This window comes from Delphinapterus leucas, chromosome 7, assembly GCF_059928025.1.
Source record: "Delphinapterus leucas isolate spDelLeu-1000000601 "Yukka" chromosome 7, BTC_Dleu_Yukka2, whole genome shotgun sequence".
NCBI lineage: Eukaryota > Metazoa > Chordata > Mammalia > Artiodactyla > Monodontidae > Delphinapterus > Delphinapterus leucas.
Window position 1 is genome coordinate 101,205,565 of NC_143135.1, and position 12,935 is coordinate 101,218,499.

At 38.2% G+C, this 12,935-nt stretch overlaps 1 protein-coding gene across 1 annotated transcript; it reads left to right on the forward strand.

Moving 5' to 3' along the window:
* The first annotated feature begins 282 nt into the window (after window positions 1-282).
* On the forward strand, window positions 283-2,367 carry LOC111165510 (prostate and testis expressed protein 3-like). The gene is given in 4 exon segments (XM_089915897.1): window positions 283-331; window positions 1,490-1,642; window positions 2,060-2,131; window positions 2,134-2,367. Coding segments are annotated over 4 exon segments (366 nt in total). The 3' UTR covers window positions 2,226-2,367.
* The last annotated feature ends 10,568 nt before the right edge of the window (window positions 2,368-12,935 follow it).

The window sequence follows — 12,935 nt, forward strand, 5'->3', positions numbered from 1 at the left end:
TAATATCATAACTGCATTAATAATAATTACTATGATGAACAGTATATAAAAAACAAAGTTAACTTCATGTAAGCGCCAACATTTATTAATTATCATTCTCTGCTATGGGGTGGAGAGAGCATGAACTTGAGCTCCCAGAGGAAACCTTGTGTGATTGGTTCCCCTTAGGCATGAATAATCCCTGCCCTATGATGAAGAGGAAGGTTTCTTCTTGTGGCCTAAAGACCTGTGCTTGCATACCCTGGCTTCTTTTCTTCCTGTATAACAGACTTCTCTGTCAGGATGGACAAACACTTCTTGTTGCTCTCATCCGTCTTCTGCTGCATTGCGGGTGAGTCACAGACTTGAGTGGGCTCCAGAGACAGGATCTGGGAAGCCCCATGGAACTCCATATGTGTAGTTGGCGTCCATGCGGGGCTGAGTCTTGACCACGTTTATACGGGAGGGGAAGACAGCCTTCAGAATGCTTCCTGGGCCTCCATGCCAACTTGTCTGCCCTTTTCAACATTCTGCCATTCCCCACCAAGGGCTCAAGCCGCTGTGGCTGCCCCATCATAGTGCTCCCCACTCTGTCCCTACCATTCCCCATAATCAAAACTCCTAGTGAGATTTTCCTCAGGACATCCTTTCCATTTATAAATCTCTATCCCATCTGCTGAGCCTACAATGAATAATTTTGTAGCTGGCTTTTGTGCTATCAAGGGCTTTTGATGCCCTTATCAGGGATTTTTATATTACAACAAGTGATTGCAGGAAAGAAAATACTGGATGCACTGGAATCAGACAGATTAAAAAATGTTTCAATTACTGTCTTAAATTCTCTGTACCTCTGGTTGCTCACCTGAGAAATGGGGAAAACCCTACTTACAAGGCCTTTGTGAGGATTAAATCAGATACAAAGTAAGAGAACACGGCCCATATGAGATGCTCGATAAATGTTACTTTCTCACTTAGGTGCACCCAGGAGAGGTGTTTTTCTTTTTTAATTAAACCTGTATTTTGACCAGCTCACCCCACAGCACCACAAAAAGTGGCACTATGATATAATTCATGAGGCCTTCACGTAGATTCAGTTCCAAGTTAAAAACAGAGTATATCACCTAACAATACGTAAGCCGCCAATCTCAGAAATCCCATCGTAGTAATGCTAGCACAGGTAAAAGTTTAAAGCTCTCAGCCTCATTATCACTCTTGTCTATCTACAGTGCTGCCAGGTAAGCCAGGCCAGCATTAACAGAACCATTTTTAAGCCGGAAAGCCATTTAGCCAGAGGCTAAATCTTTGCTCAAAGTCACCAGGTTAAAAGGGCTGAAGTCGGGACCAGAAACCTTTAACTCTCACAGAGGCATTTCTCCGGGATGTGGAGTTGGTGAGAGATCCAGCTGCTTACTCCCGGACCCCAGCCACCAGCTCTTCACCCACCCGCGTACCACACCCTGCACCCCAGGCCTGGATAGGTCTAGCTTCTTCTAAGTCCCTGCCTCCCCAGGCCTCACACCAGCTCTGTGCTCTCCAGCAGTGACGCCCCTGAGATGCATAACATGCCACCTTCGCACACAGACAGATCGCTGTAGAAGGGGCTTCGGTGTCTGTGCTGCTGAGAAGAAGCATGAGACATGCATGATCTTAAAGATCTTCCAGGGTAAGTTAGAGGAGGTGCTGTGAGATTCCTAGAAAATTCTTAGGAGAGTACTCCACCAATTTCCTATCTCAGACTAAGGCCAACTCAAGAGAGGAACCAAAGTGCCGTATACCCCTGGGCATGGGTCCCTGTGCATGCAGACAGAAGAGGACCTGGGGAAATGAGACACGAGGAAGAAGCATCTGTACAAAGAGTTGAGGGTTGCCAGGGAACTTAGGCAAATAACCCCTGCAGGGGACCTGTGATTTCTTCATCTCCCTGCCCGAGTCCCCTTGGGAAGTACAAGATGGGAAGCCAACCCCAGACCTACCTCGGATGCCTAAATAAATTTTTACTGACAGGACTAGTGCCAGGTTTGACTTGTCTTTAAAGAACTTAGATCACTGGCTTATTTTCTATGATTTCTTCTTATTACAGATAACACCCTCCAGTTATCATATATGGTGTGTCAGAGATTCTGCAGAGAATTGACATACGATCTCAACGATGAACTTATGTTCATACATGCTGCAACGACAATTATTGTAACTTCAAAAATCTAAAATATTTTTTCTCCAAAGTTGTCCCTTTAAAATGTTATTGATGTTTCTCTGCCTTCACAGTCTGCCCGCCCTTGCTCTTCTGCCCTGTCTGTCCTGGAAGGATCCCAGCTCTCTCTGTAATTCAGTGTTATCCTTCCTGGTGCCTCAAGCTTGGTTCCTACCTCAGTCGGAGGATAATTATTCTGAACAACAGATTTCTCCCATTACAGGGTCTGGCATTTCTGTACTTCAAGAGGCCTCCCCCAAGAGGCCCAGTAGAAAACTTTAAAACAAGACCATTCTAGATCCTTGTGATTATCTTAGATAGTGGAGGTGGACTAGAAATTCTTATTATGGCTATAATTAGGCAGAAATAGCAACAAAACAGATGGTGGACACTCAAGGTTTTCCTCTATTGGCAAAAAGTTATTTTCCCCCGTGGACAGTGTCCATCTCACACTCAGTCATGATTTTCTTAGCATTTACATGGTGTCTCCATATACAATGTAAGAAACAGCAAATAAAGAATTTCCTGCCTCTGTGACATTCACAGTTCACACATAGCCACTTCTAGGCCTGTCAAGATGTACATTCAAGATATATTACAACTCTCATTTCTTCCTATTCCTCTTCTAGTCTTCTCAATTCCTTTCCTCTTTTGCCACCCACCTCTACTCTGACCTCCCCGGCAATGAACACAATGACTATAAAAATTCTCCCTCTTCTGAATACCCAAGTCACTTTATGGGTACTTTTTTTTTTTGACACTCTTTCACAAAAATGAATCATTTCTCTGTTTGTCTAATTTGCCCTAGTATGTTATAAATCACAGCTAGAACATGTGCCTTGTCTTATTCATCTCTATTGCCTTTAGCTGGCCAATTAAACTTTATTGTGTTTAATTGAACAGCCAGTAAAGTTGATGGAATTTTTCTTGTCCATCTGTTTAGCGTGACTTTTCTGGTTTTTTACCTATTTTGTTTAGTGTACTGGGAATGGTAACCTCTACTCCCTACCAGACATAGAACGTTCACTCCAGTGCCAACATACCATGTGTTTTTTTCAAAGAGATTATGAAAAGGACATTTCTTACTATGGGACCCTCCACTATTCAAATATATTAACTAAAAAAATTTTTTTGATGGGATTATTCTAAAACTGAATAGCTAATCTTACTTCAAAATTCAAAATCAATACTTTATTATATCAAGTATGAAATAGGCCTGGAAGTTTAGAAAGGGTAATCTGGCCCAACCCTTGGAAATATCTGAAAGCACATGTTTTCCTAGTTTTAACGATGTCAGGATTGATCACATAAATTTGCTTGTTCTCAGACTTATCTATACCATCTAAAGTTTCCCTTCAATCTTTCATCTAACAGATTTTAGCCCTATTGATTATTGTTAACAAGATCTGTTATTCATTATGAGTTGAATAATAATCCTCTTAATTGAAGTATAATTCATATATAATAAAATGCACATATTTTAAATATACAGTTTGATGTGATTTGAAAAATGTATAAACCTATATAACCACCATCTCATTTAAAACATAGAATATTTTTATCACCTTAGTAAGTTTCTTCAGGTAACAATCCACTCCCAAAAGTAGTATTCTAACTTCTATCACCATAGAACTAATTTTATTTTACCTGTTCTTATTTTTTGGCTGCGTTGGGTCTTCATTGCTGCGCGTGGGCTTTTCTCTAGTTGCAGCGAGTGGGGGCTACTCTTTGTTGCGGTGCGTGGGTTTCTCACTGCGGTGGCTTCTCTTGTTGCAGGGCATGGGCTCTAGGAGCACGGCTTCAGTAGTTGTGGCTCACAGACTCTAGAGCGCAGGCTCAGTAGTTGTGGCACACGAGCTTAGTTGCCCCACGGCATGTGCGATCTTCCTGGACCAGGGTTAGAACCCATGTCCCCTGCATTGGCAGGCGGATTCTTAACCACTGTGCCACCAGGGAAGTCCCAGCCTGTTCTTGAACTTATTATAAAAGAAATTATACAGAAAGTACTATCTTGAGTCTGGTTTCTATCACTCACCATAATATTTTTAAGATTCATGCATGTTTCACTTATATCAAAAGTTTATTCTTTTTTTCCCCATTGTATACGTACACTACAATTTATTAGATCAATTCTCTTATTGATGGACATTGAGTTGTTTCCAGCTTTGGGCTATTGTGAATAAAGCTGCTATGAACATTTTCATATAAGAGTTTTGATGGACATACACACTCATTTCTCTTTGGTAGGTAATTAAAAGTAACATGTATGAGTCATAGGGTAGGCATATGCATAACTTTAAAAGAAAGCCAAATAGTTTACCAAAGTGGTGGTACCAATATATAGTCCTACCAGTACTGTATGAGAATTCCAGTTACTCTACATAACTCCCATCACCAATTATTATCAGTCATTTATTGTTTTGTTTTTTTACTTTTTGGCTGCACCTCGCAGCATGTGGGATCTTAGTTCCCTGACCAGGGATCGAACCCTCACCCCCTGCAGTGGAAGCTCAGAGTCCTAACTGCTGGACCGCCAGGGAAGTCCTACCAGTCATTTAAATTTTAACTAGTCTACTCATCGTAAAAGTTATCTTACACTTTACTGATAACTAATGGAATTCAGCCACTTTTTATGCTCCAGGTTAGATAATAATTCATCCATGTTTCCTTCTAATACTTTCATGGATTTAAATTAACATTTTGATTCTCCATTTGGAATTTACCCTTGTAAGAAATTGATCCAATTTAATCTATTTCCACATGACTAGCCAATTAGTCCAACAACATTTATCTTTTATTTATTTTTTAATATATCTTTACTGGAGTAAAATTGCTTTACAATGTTCTGTTAGTTTCTGCTGAACAACATGAATCAGCTATATGCATACATATATCCCCATATCCTCTCTCTCTTGAGCCTCCCCCCCAACCCAGGTCATCACAAAGCACCGAGCTGATCTCCCTGTGCTATGCGGCTGCTTCCCACTAGCTATCTATTTTACATTTGGTAGTGTGTATATGTCCATGCTACTCTCTCACTACATCCCAGCCTCCTCTTCCCCCACTGTGTCCTCAAGTCTGTTCTCTACATCTACATCTTTATTCCTGCCCTACCACTAGGTTCATCAGTACCATTTTCCTAGATTATATATATATACATATATATATATGCGTTAGCATACGGTATTTGTTTTTCTCTTTCTGACTTACTTCACTCTGTATCACTGACTCTAGGTCCTTCCACCTTACTACAAATAACTCAATTTCATTCCTTTTTATGGCTGAGTAATATTCCATTCTATATATGTGCCACATCTTGTTTATCCATTCATCTGTTGATGGGCACTTAGGTTGCTTCCATGTCCTGGCTATTGTAAATAGTGCTGCAATGAACATTGTGGTACATGTATCTTTTTGAATTATGGTTATCTCAGGGTACCAGAAATATTTATTTTAAAGTTAACATTTTTCTCAACTAATTTGAGATGCCTCTTTCATAATATGCTGAATTTCCATTAGCACTTAACACTAATTCTGGGTTCTCTACTTAGTTAAATTTTTCTACACATTACCTCTACCTCACAACATACACAAAAAACAAATTCAAACTGGATTGTAGGTTTAAAGTGAAAAGTATAACAATAAAACTTCTAGAAGAAAGCACAGCATGTAGTTGTAACTTTGGAATAGGCAAAAGGTTACTTAAACATCACCTGAACAACAAAACCATTTTTAAACATTGATAAGTTAGACTTCATTGAAATTAACAATGGCGGTTCATCAAAATGTATCAGTAAGAGAGTGAAAAGACAAGTTAACGACTTGGAGAAGATATTTGCAATACTGATATCCTAAGTAGAACTTGTATACAGAACATAAAAATCTTACAGCTTTCCTAGACAAACAAAAGCTGAGGGAATTCATCACCACTAGACCTGCCTTGCAAGAAATGCTGAAAGGAGTTATACAAGGTGAAATAAAAAGATGTTAATTAATGACATGAAGACATATGAAAATATATAAGACACTGGTACAGGTAAATATACAGTCAAACTTAGAAAACTCTAATAGCATGGTTTGTTAACCACTTAACTATACTACAAAGGTCAAAGGAAAAAGCATTAAATATAATTTAGCTACTATAATTTGTTAATAAATACACAATATAAAAAGAGTTAACTAATGACCTCAAGATATAAAAAAGATGAAGTAAAAGAGTGAAGTTTTGTAGACAATCAAAATTAAGTTGCTATCAGGTTGAACTAGATTGTTTTACCTATGAGATGTCTTATATAACACTCATAGTGGAGGGGAAATTGGAAAAAGATAGTCAAAATGTACAAACTTCCAGTTATAAGAAAGTTGCTAAGAGCTCTCATCACAAGGAGACTTTTTTTCTTTTTATTGTATCTCTATGAGATAAAGGATGTTAACTAAACCTATTATGATGATCATTTCACAATATATGTAAACCAAACCATCATGATGTACCCCTTAAACTTATATAGTGATGTATGTTAATTATTTCTCAATAAAACTGGGGGGCGGGGGGAAGACTCATGGTAACCACAAAACAAAACCCTTGAGTAGGGTCACAAAAGATAAAGAAAGGGGAAACAGCAAACCATCATGGAAAACACCAATTTACAAAGGTAGGCAGAAACAACAGGAAAAAGAAACAATATAAATACAAAAAAACCAGAAAACAATTAATAAGATGGCATTAGTAAGTCCTTACATATCAATAATAACTCTAAATGTAAGTGGATTGAATTCACCAATCAAAAGGCACAGAGTGGCTGGAAGGATAAAACAACAAGACCAAACCATGTGCTGCCTACAAGAGACTGACTTCAGTTTTAACACATTATTGACTGGGAGATTTTTGCAGAAACGAATGCTTGTGGCTATAATATGTCTCCAGTCAAAAATGTGTTAAGGACACATATAGGCTCAAAGTGAAGAGATGAAAAAAGGTAATCCATGCAAGAGGAAACCAAAAGAAAGCAGGGGTAGCTATACTTATATCACAAAAATTAGGCTTTAGGCCAAGAAACAGTAACAAGAGACAAAGAAGGTCAATATATAATGATAAAGGGGCCAATTCACCAAGAAGATATGATGATGATAAATATATACAAACCCAACTTCATGAAGTACATAAATGTATTAAGACAATACTAGCAGAGTAAAAGAGAAATAGACTATGATACAATACTAGTAGGGAACTTCAGTATCCTACTTTCAGCAGTAGACAGATCATACAGATAGATGATCCAGATAGATCATCTGGACACAAAACAAGGCTTAGGGAATTCTTAAAGATTGAAATGATACCAAGTATTTTTTTCTGACCACAATGGTATGAACCTAGAAATAAAGAGTAAAAGAGGAAACTGGAAAATCTACAAACATGTGGAAATTAAACAACACACTCCAGAACAAGCAATGACTCAAAAAAGAAATCAAATGAGAAATCAAATAGTATCTTGAGGCAAATAAAAATGGAATCACAACATACTAAAATTTATGGGGTACTGCAAAAGCAGTTCTAAGAGGCAAATTTATAGTGATAAATGCATATATTAAGAATATAGAAAGATCTCAAATAAACAACCTAAATTTACACTTCAAGGAACTAGAAAAAGAAGAACTAACTAAGCCCAAAGTTAGCAGAAGCAAAGAAATCACAAAAATTGGAGTGAAAATAAATGCAATAGAGACCAAAAATTTTTTTAAATAAACAAAACTAAGATCTGTTTTTTTTGAAAAGATAAACAAAATTGACAAACCATTAGCTGGACTAAAAAAAAAAAAGAGATTCAAATAATAAAATCAGAAATGAAAGAGGAGACACTACAAATGATAACTTGGAAATAATAAGGATCATATGAGACTACTAAGAACAATTACAGGCCAATCAGTTGGTTAACCTAGAAGAAATGGATCAATTCCTAGAAACATAAAACCTATGAAGACTGAATCAGGAAGAAATAGATAATCTGAACAGACCAATAATAATTAAGGAGACTGATTCAGCAATCAAAAACCTCCCAACACAGAAAACTGAAGGACCAGATGGCTTCACTGGCAAATTCTACCATACATTAAAAGAAGAATTAATGCCAATCCTTCTCAAAGGCCTCCCAAAAATTAAGGAGGAAGGAACATTTCCAAATTCATTTTACAAGACCAGCACTACCCTGATACCAAAGCCAGATAAGGACACTACAAGGAAGGAAAACTAGAGACCAATATCTCTGATAAATATAGAGGCAGAAATTCTCAACAAAATATTAGCAAACTGAACTCAACAACATATTGAAAGGATTATACATTGTGACCAAATAGGATTTATCTCTGGGATGCAAGTATGGTTCAACCAATGCACATCAATAAATGTGATACACCACATTAATAGAATGAAAGATAAAAATTATATGATCATCTCAATAGATGCAGAAAAAGCATTTGACAAAATATAACATCCTTTCGTGATAAAAATCCTCAAAAAATTGGTTATAGTAGGAACATAAAACCTACAACCAATATGCTTGTTCAGATTCAACGGAGAAATCACAAGCTTTACAGGCAAGCAAACGCTAAGACAATTCAGCACCACAAGACCAGCTTTACAACAAACACTGAAGGAACTTCTCTAGGCAGAAAAGAAAAGCCCACAACTAGAAACAAGAAAATTACAGATGGGAAAGCTTACCAGTAAAGGAAAACATATAGTAAAGGCAGGAAATCAAGAGGAGAGCACAAATGCAGGACATTGGAAATGCATGTGAAATTAAGAGACTAGCAACTTAAAGCAATCTTGTATACATATAGACTGCTATATCAAAACCTCCGGATAACTGCGACATTAAGGCATCAAAGGGTTTCTTTCCTCCCCAGGGTTCCCCTGTTTCTTTCTTTCAGTCCTACTCTAGGTCAACCCTTGGGCCAATTATTCTCCTAGGTATCTTACTTTCTTTCTTCATTCCAAAATTAAAATTCCTTCTCACAACCTCCTAAGGCTCTGAGAATTCAGGGTCCTTTTCTCTCTGAGCCTCAGGTTGAAACTACTTTCTATGAAGCCACCTAAATGCTGGCTTTACTCTGCTACTTCTCCTTGGACTGTGGGCACAGAAATTTTCCGATATTTTCCCTTCTGCACACAACAAACTCTACTCGGTTCTTAATTCTTTTATTTCTAAAAATGTAAACATCTGTAAGAAGTACAGCAGATACAAAGAAACATGGTGTAAAGAAAACCTTGTTCACCATCTGGCATGTCCTGTCTAAGACTTTCATTTGTAAGAGGTGGTTCTCAGTTGGGGATGGTTTTGCCCCCACGGTTGGCATTGGGTGATATCTGGACACATTTGTGATTGTCATTATTGGGATGCTACTGCATCTGAAGTGTAGAGGTCAGGGATACTGCTCCACATCCTACAATGTACAGAACAGTCCTCCCAAACAAAATATTATCTAGCTCAGAATATCAACGGTGCTGAAGTTGAGAAACTCTGATTTACAACATCACCATATTTCATTCCATCTCAACTCATATAGCATCTGCCCCTCCCAGCTGGGGCATCTCACTGATTATTAGGAATTTCAGGACAGGAGTTTTGCTCCTGAGTGAAAGGAAGTAATTAAATGTTCTGACTTAATGGCAGGACATTTAATTTAAAATTTAATCCAACCACACTGAATCCCATTACACACAGAGCTTTGATAGTGGTGGCAAGTAACAGCAAATATGAGACATATACCTGCCCTCAAAGAGCTTGATCGTCTTGGGAGGAAAAGAAATACACACTTGGAGAAGTAATAAGAATAAAAAGCAAGATATGAGTATCAGTGCTTAAGACATAAATAAGAATGATTGGGAGTAACATACTTGAGTTGGCCCTTAAACAGATTTAAAATGAAAGCATTTTAGAAATGAAAGCAATTAACATAATATCTAATGTAACTCCATTTAACAGGTGAGAAGAAAAACACAGAGAAACTAACCTGTCCAAATTATGCTGGCAAATTACTGGGAAGAGAACTCTGGTCTCCTGATTCCTGACCCTTGCTGTTGCGTTTACAACCATTGCCTTTGTGACTGCTAAAAAAGAAGAGAGAGAGATGAGCAGAGAAGGCCCTGTATGGACAATGGTAGAAGTGTACATCATCACCATAGTTATAATAATAATCATTGCTGACATATGGATGCTTAGTGAGTAGACTGGTGAAGGGCTCACATTATGAAGTATCAGAAAGTAAGACTGGAAAGGAATGAGCAGCTTGGGATGAAGAGATAAGATTAAACTAAACAGAATATTAACAGTCTCAGTCTAGGTATTTTAGAAGTTAAATAAGAAATAAAGGTAAGTGCTATAGGAATTTCAAAAAGGGTCAAATTCCAATGGCTGAGGGTAATCAGGCATGGCTTGGTGGGAGGGGTAAACTGGAGATGAGCTTTCAAGAGGCATAGGATTTGAAAGGAGATAAGAGGGGAATCTAGATAAGGAAGGGATCCAAAGTTAAATAAACCAAGCGGCTTTGAGGACAGTGAAGAAACAAGACTGACTACAATGGGAAGCTTGAGTAGAGGGGACCTGGGAAATGAGGCTGAAAAGGCAGGCTGGGTCCAGATCATGCAGGGCCCCAAGAAGAATGAATTTACTCTGGCAAAGAGAGACCACTGCAGGTGCTTTAGCAGAATAACTTGATTAATGTTTTAGGACGACTCCTCTGGCAATGATGTATAGGATGAACAGAGCCAAGAGAGATAAAAGGGAAGGCAGAGAGCTATTCTTCTCGTAAGAACAGAATAAAGAATATTATAAAGACTAAAGAATACTATACAATATTTATAATGCAGTGAGTTATTATTTCATAGACACTATGCTAACGTACTTTTTCTCATTTAATTCTCACAGAAAACATACAAAGGAAGTCGAATTATCACCTCCATTTTTAAAATGAGAAAATAGAATCAAAGAGGGGCTACATAACTTGCCCAGGTCACATATCTAGGCATTGGAGGAGTCAGAATTTGAGCCCAGATAATATGACCCAGAGCCTACAGTCTTAGCTACTATGCCGTATCCTTCAATATTATTAAATGTGCCTGAAAGAATCCAAGAACAAAATAATAGGGCTGAACTAATGATTAGTGGTAAAAAAGGAACTGGAAGGAAGAGAGATGAGACTTTACAAGGGAACAAATGACAGAACTTAATGAGATATATGGAGATGAGAAAGAGTAAAAAATGATCATCTCTTGGGCTTCCCTGATGGCACAGTGGTTGAGAGTCTGCCTGCCGATGCAGGGGACACGGGTTCGTGCTCCGGTTAGGGAAGATCCCACATGCCGCAGAGCGGCTGGGCCCGTGAGCCATGGCCGCTGAGCCGGCGCGTCGGGAGGCTGTGCTCTGCAACGCGAGAGGCCACGGCAGTGAGAGGCCCGCGTACCGCAAAAAAAAAAAAAAAAAAAATCATCTCTTAAGGGGTGACAGGACGGGGAAATGATAATACCATTCACCCTTGGAAATCACAAGGGTGAAACCAGAGGGTAAAGATGAGTAATATTTCAGATATGCTGCATTTGCAAAGATGAAAAGAAATTCACGTAGAAATTCTAATATGCAGATAAGATAGATTTCAGAAACTCAGGAAAGAATAAGGATTGAAATTACAGATTTTGAAATTATCTCACATAAAATGAATAGTGGAAACAAAAAAAACTATTAAGCTCTCCAAGGGAGGAAAAAAAAAAAAAAGGACCAATCCTTGGGGACCAGCAACAATTAAAAGGTAGAGGAGAGGCAGGAGCAGAAGCAGGACAGGGTAGTCTCCCAGAGTTCAACAAATGAGAGTTTCCAGAAGAGAGCAGGCTGCCTTCTCTTTTCACTCTGTACTCTCCTGGAAGATCTCATTCTCACCTACTCCTTAAACTACCATCCACACACATGCAAGTAAAAGATGAGAGGTCTACAGTTGAAGGAGTTTGAAAATGTCAACAAAGGGGTGAGGTAAGCAAAGATATCATAAAGGAGTGATTAACTTAAACATGAGGATATAACCAGTTGAAAGCAATATTCGAATGCATAAAGATGCTGATGCGTTAATTAAACTAGCTAGGCCGAATCAGGGAAAGCATCTGGGAAAGGATGCATTACTACCGAAAGGTAAGGAAACCATGTTAAACTATGTCACTTAGACACAATCAGCAAAATTCAGATTATGGGAAACTTCACAGAACAACCTGGTTCCTTCAACAGGTTGTTGAACAACCTGGTTCCTTCAACAAGCAAATCGCAAGGGAAAAATATGGAGGTGGAACTTGTAGAATAAGAGAAGCTTGAAAGACGTGTCAACCAATCACAACGTGTGAAGTGGACTGGGTCCTGGGTTAAACAAGCACAGTAGAGAGAAAAAAAAAAATTACGAGGCAAGCAGAAAATTAAACTGGATATTTGATGATATTAAGGAAATGTATTAAATATTTTAGCTGTAATAATAATATTGTGGTTACGCTTTTTAAAAGTCCTTTATGTTTTTAGAAATCATACTGATATATTTATAGCTTTCAGATGCCTGCTATTTGCTTCAAAGAAACGCAAGAGGAGTTATGTAGATAGTGATATGGGAGCAGCGAGATTGGCCAGGAGTTAATAATTGTTGGGGCTGGCATTGAGTTCACGGAGCTTCATTTTTTCCATATGTTTGAAATTTTCCTTAATATATATTTTTTAAAAGATGCAGTTTGGTTTGCAGG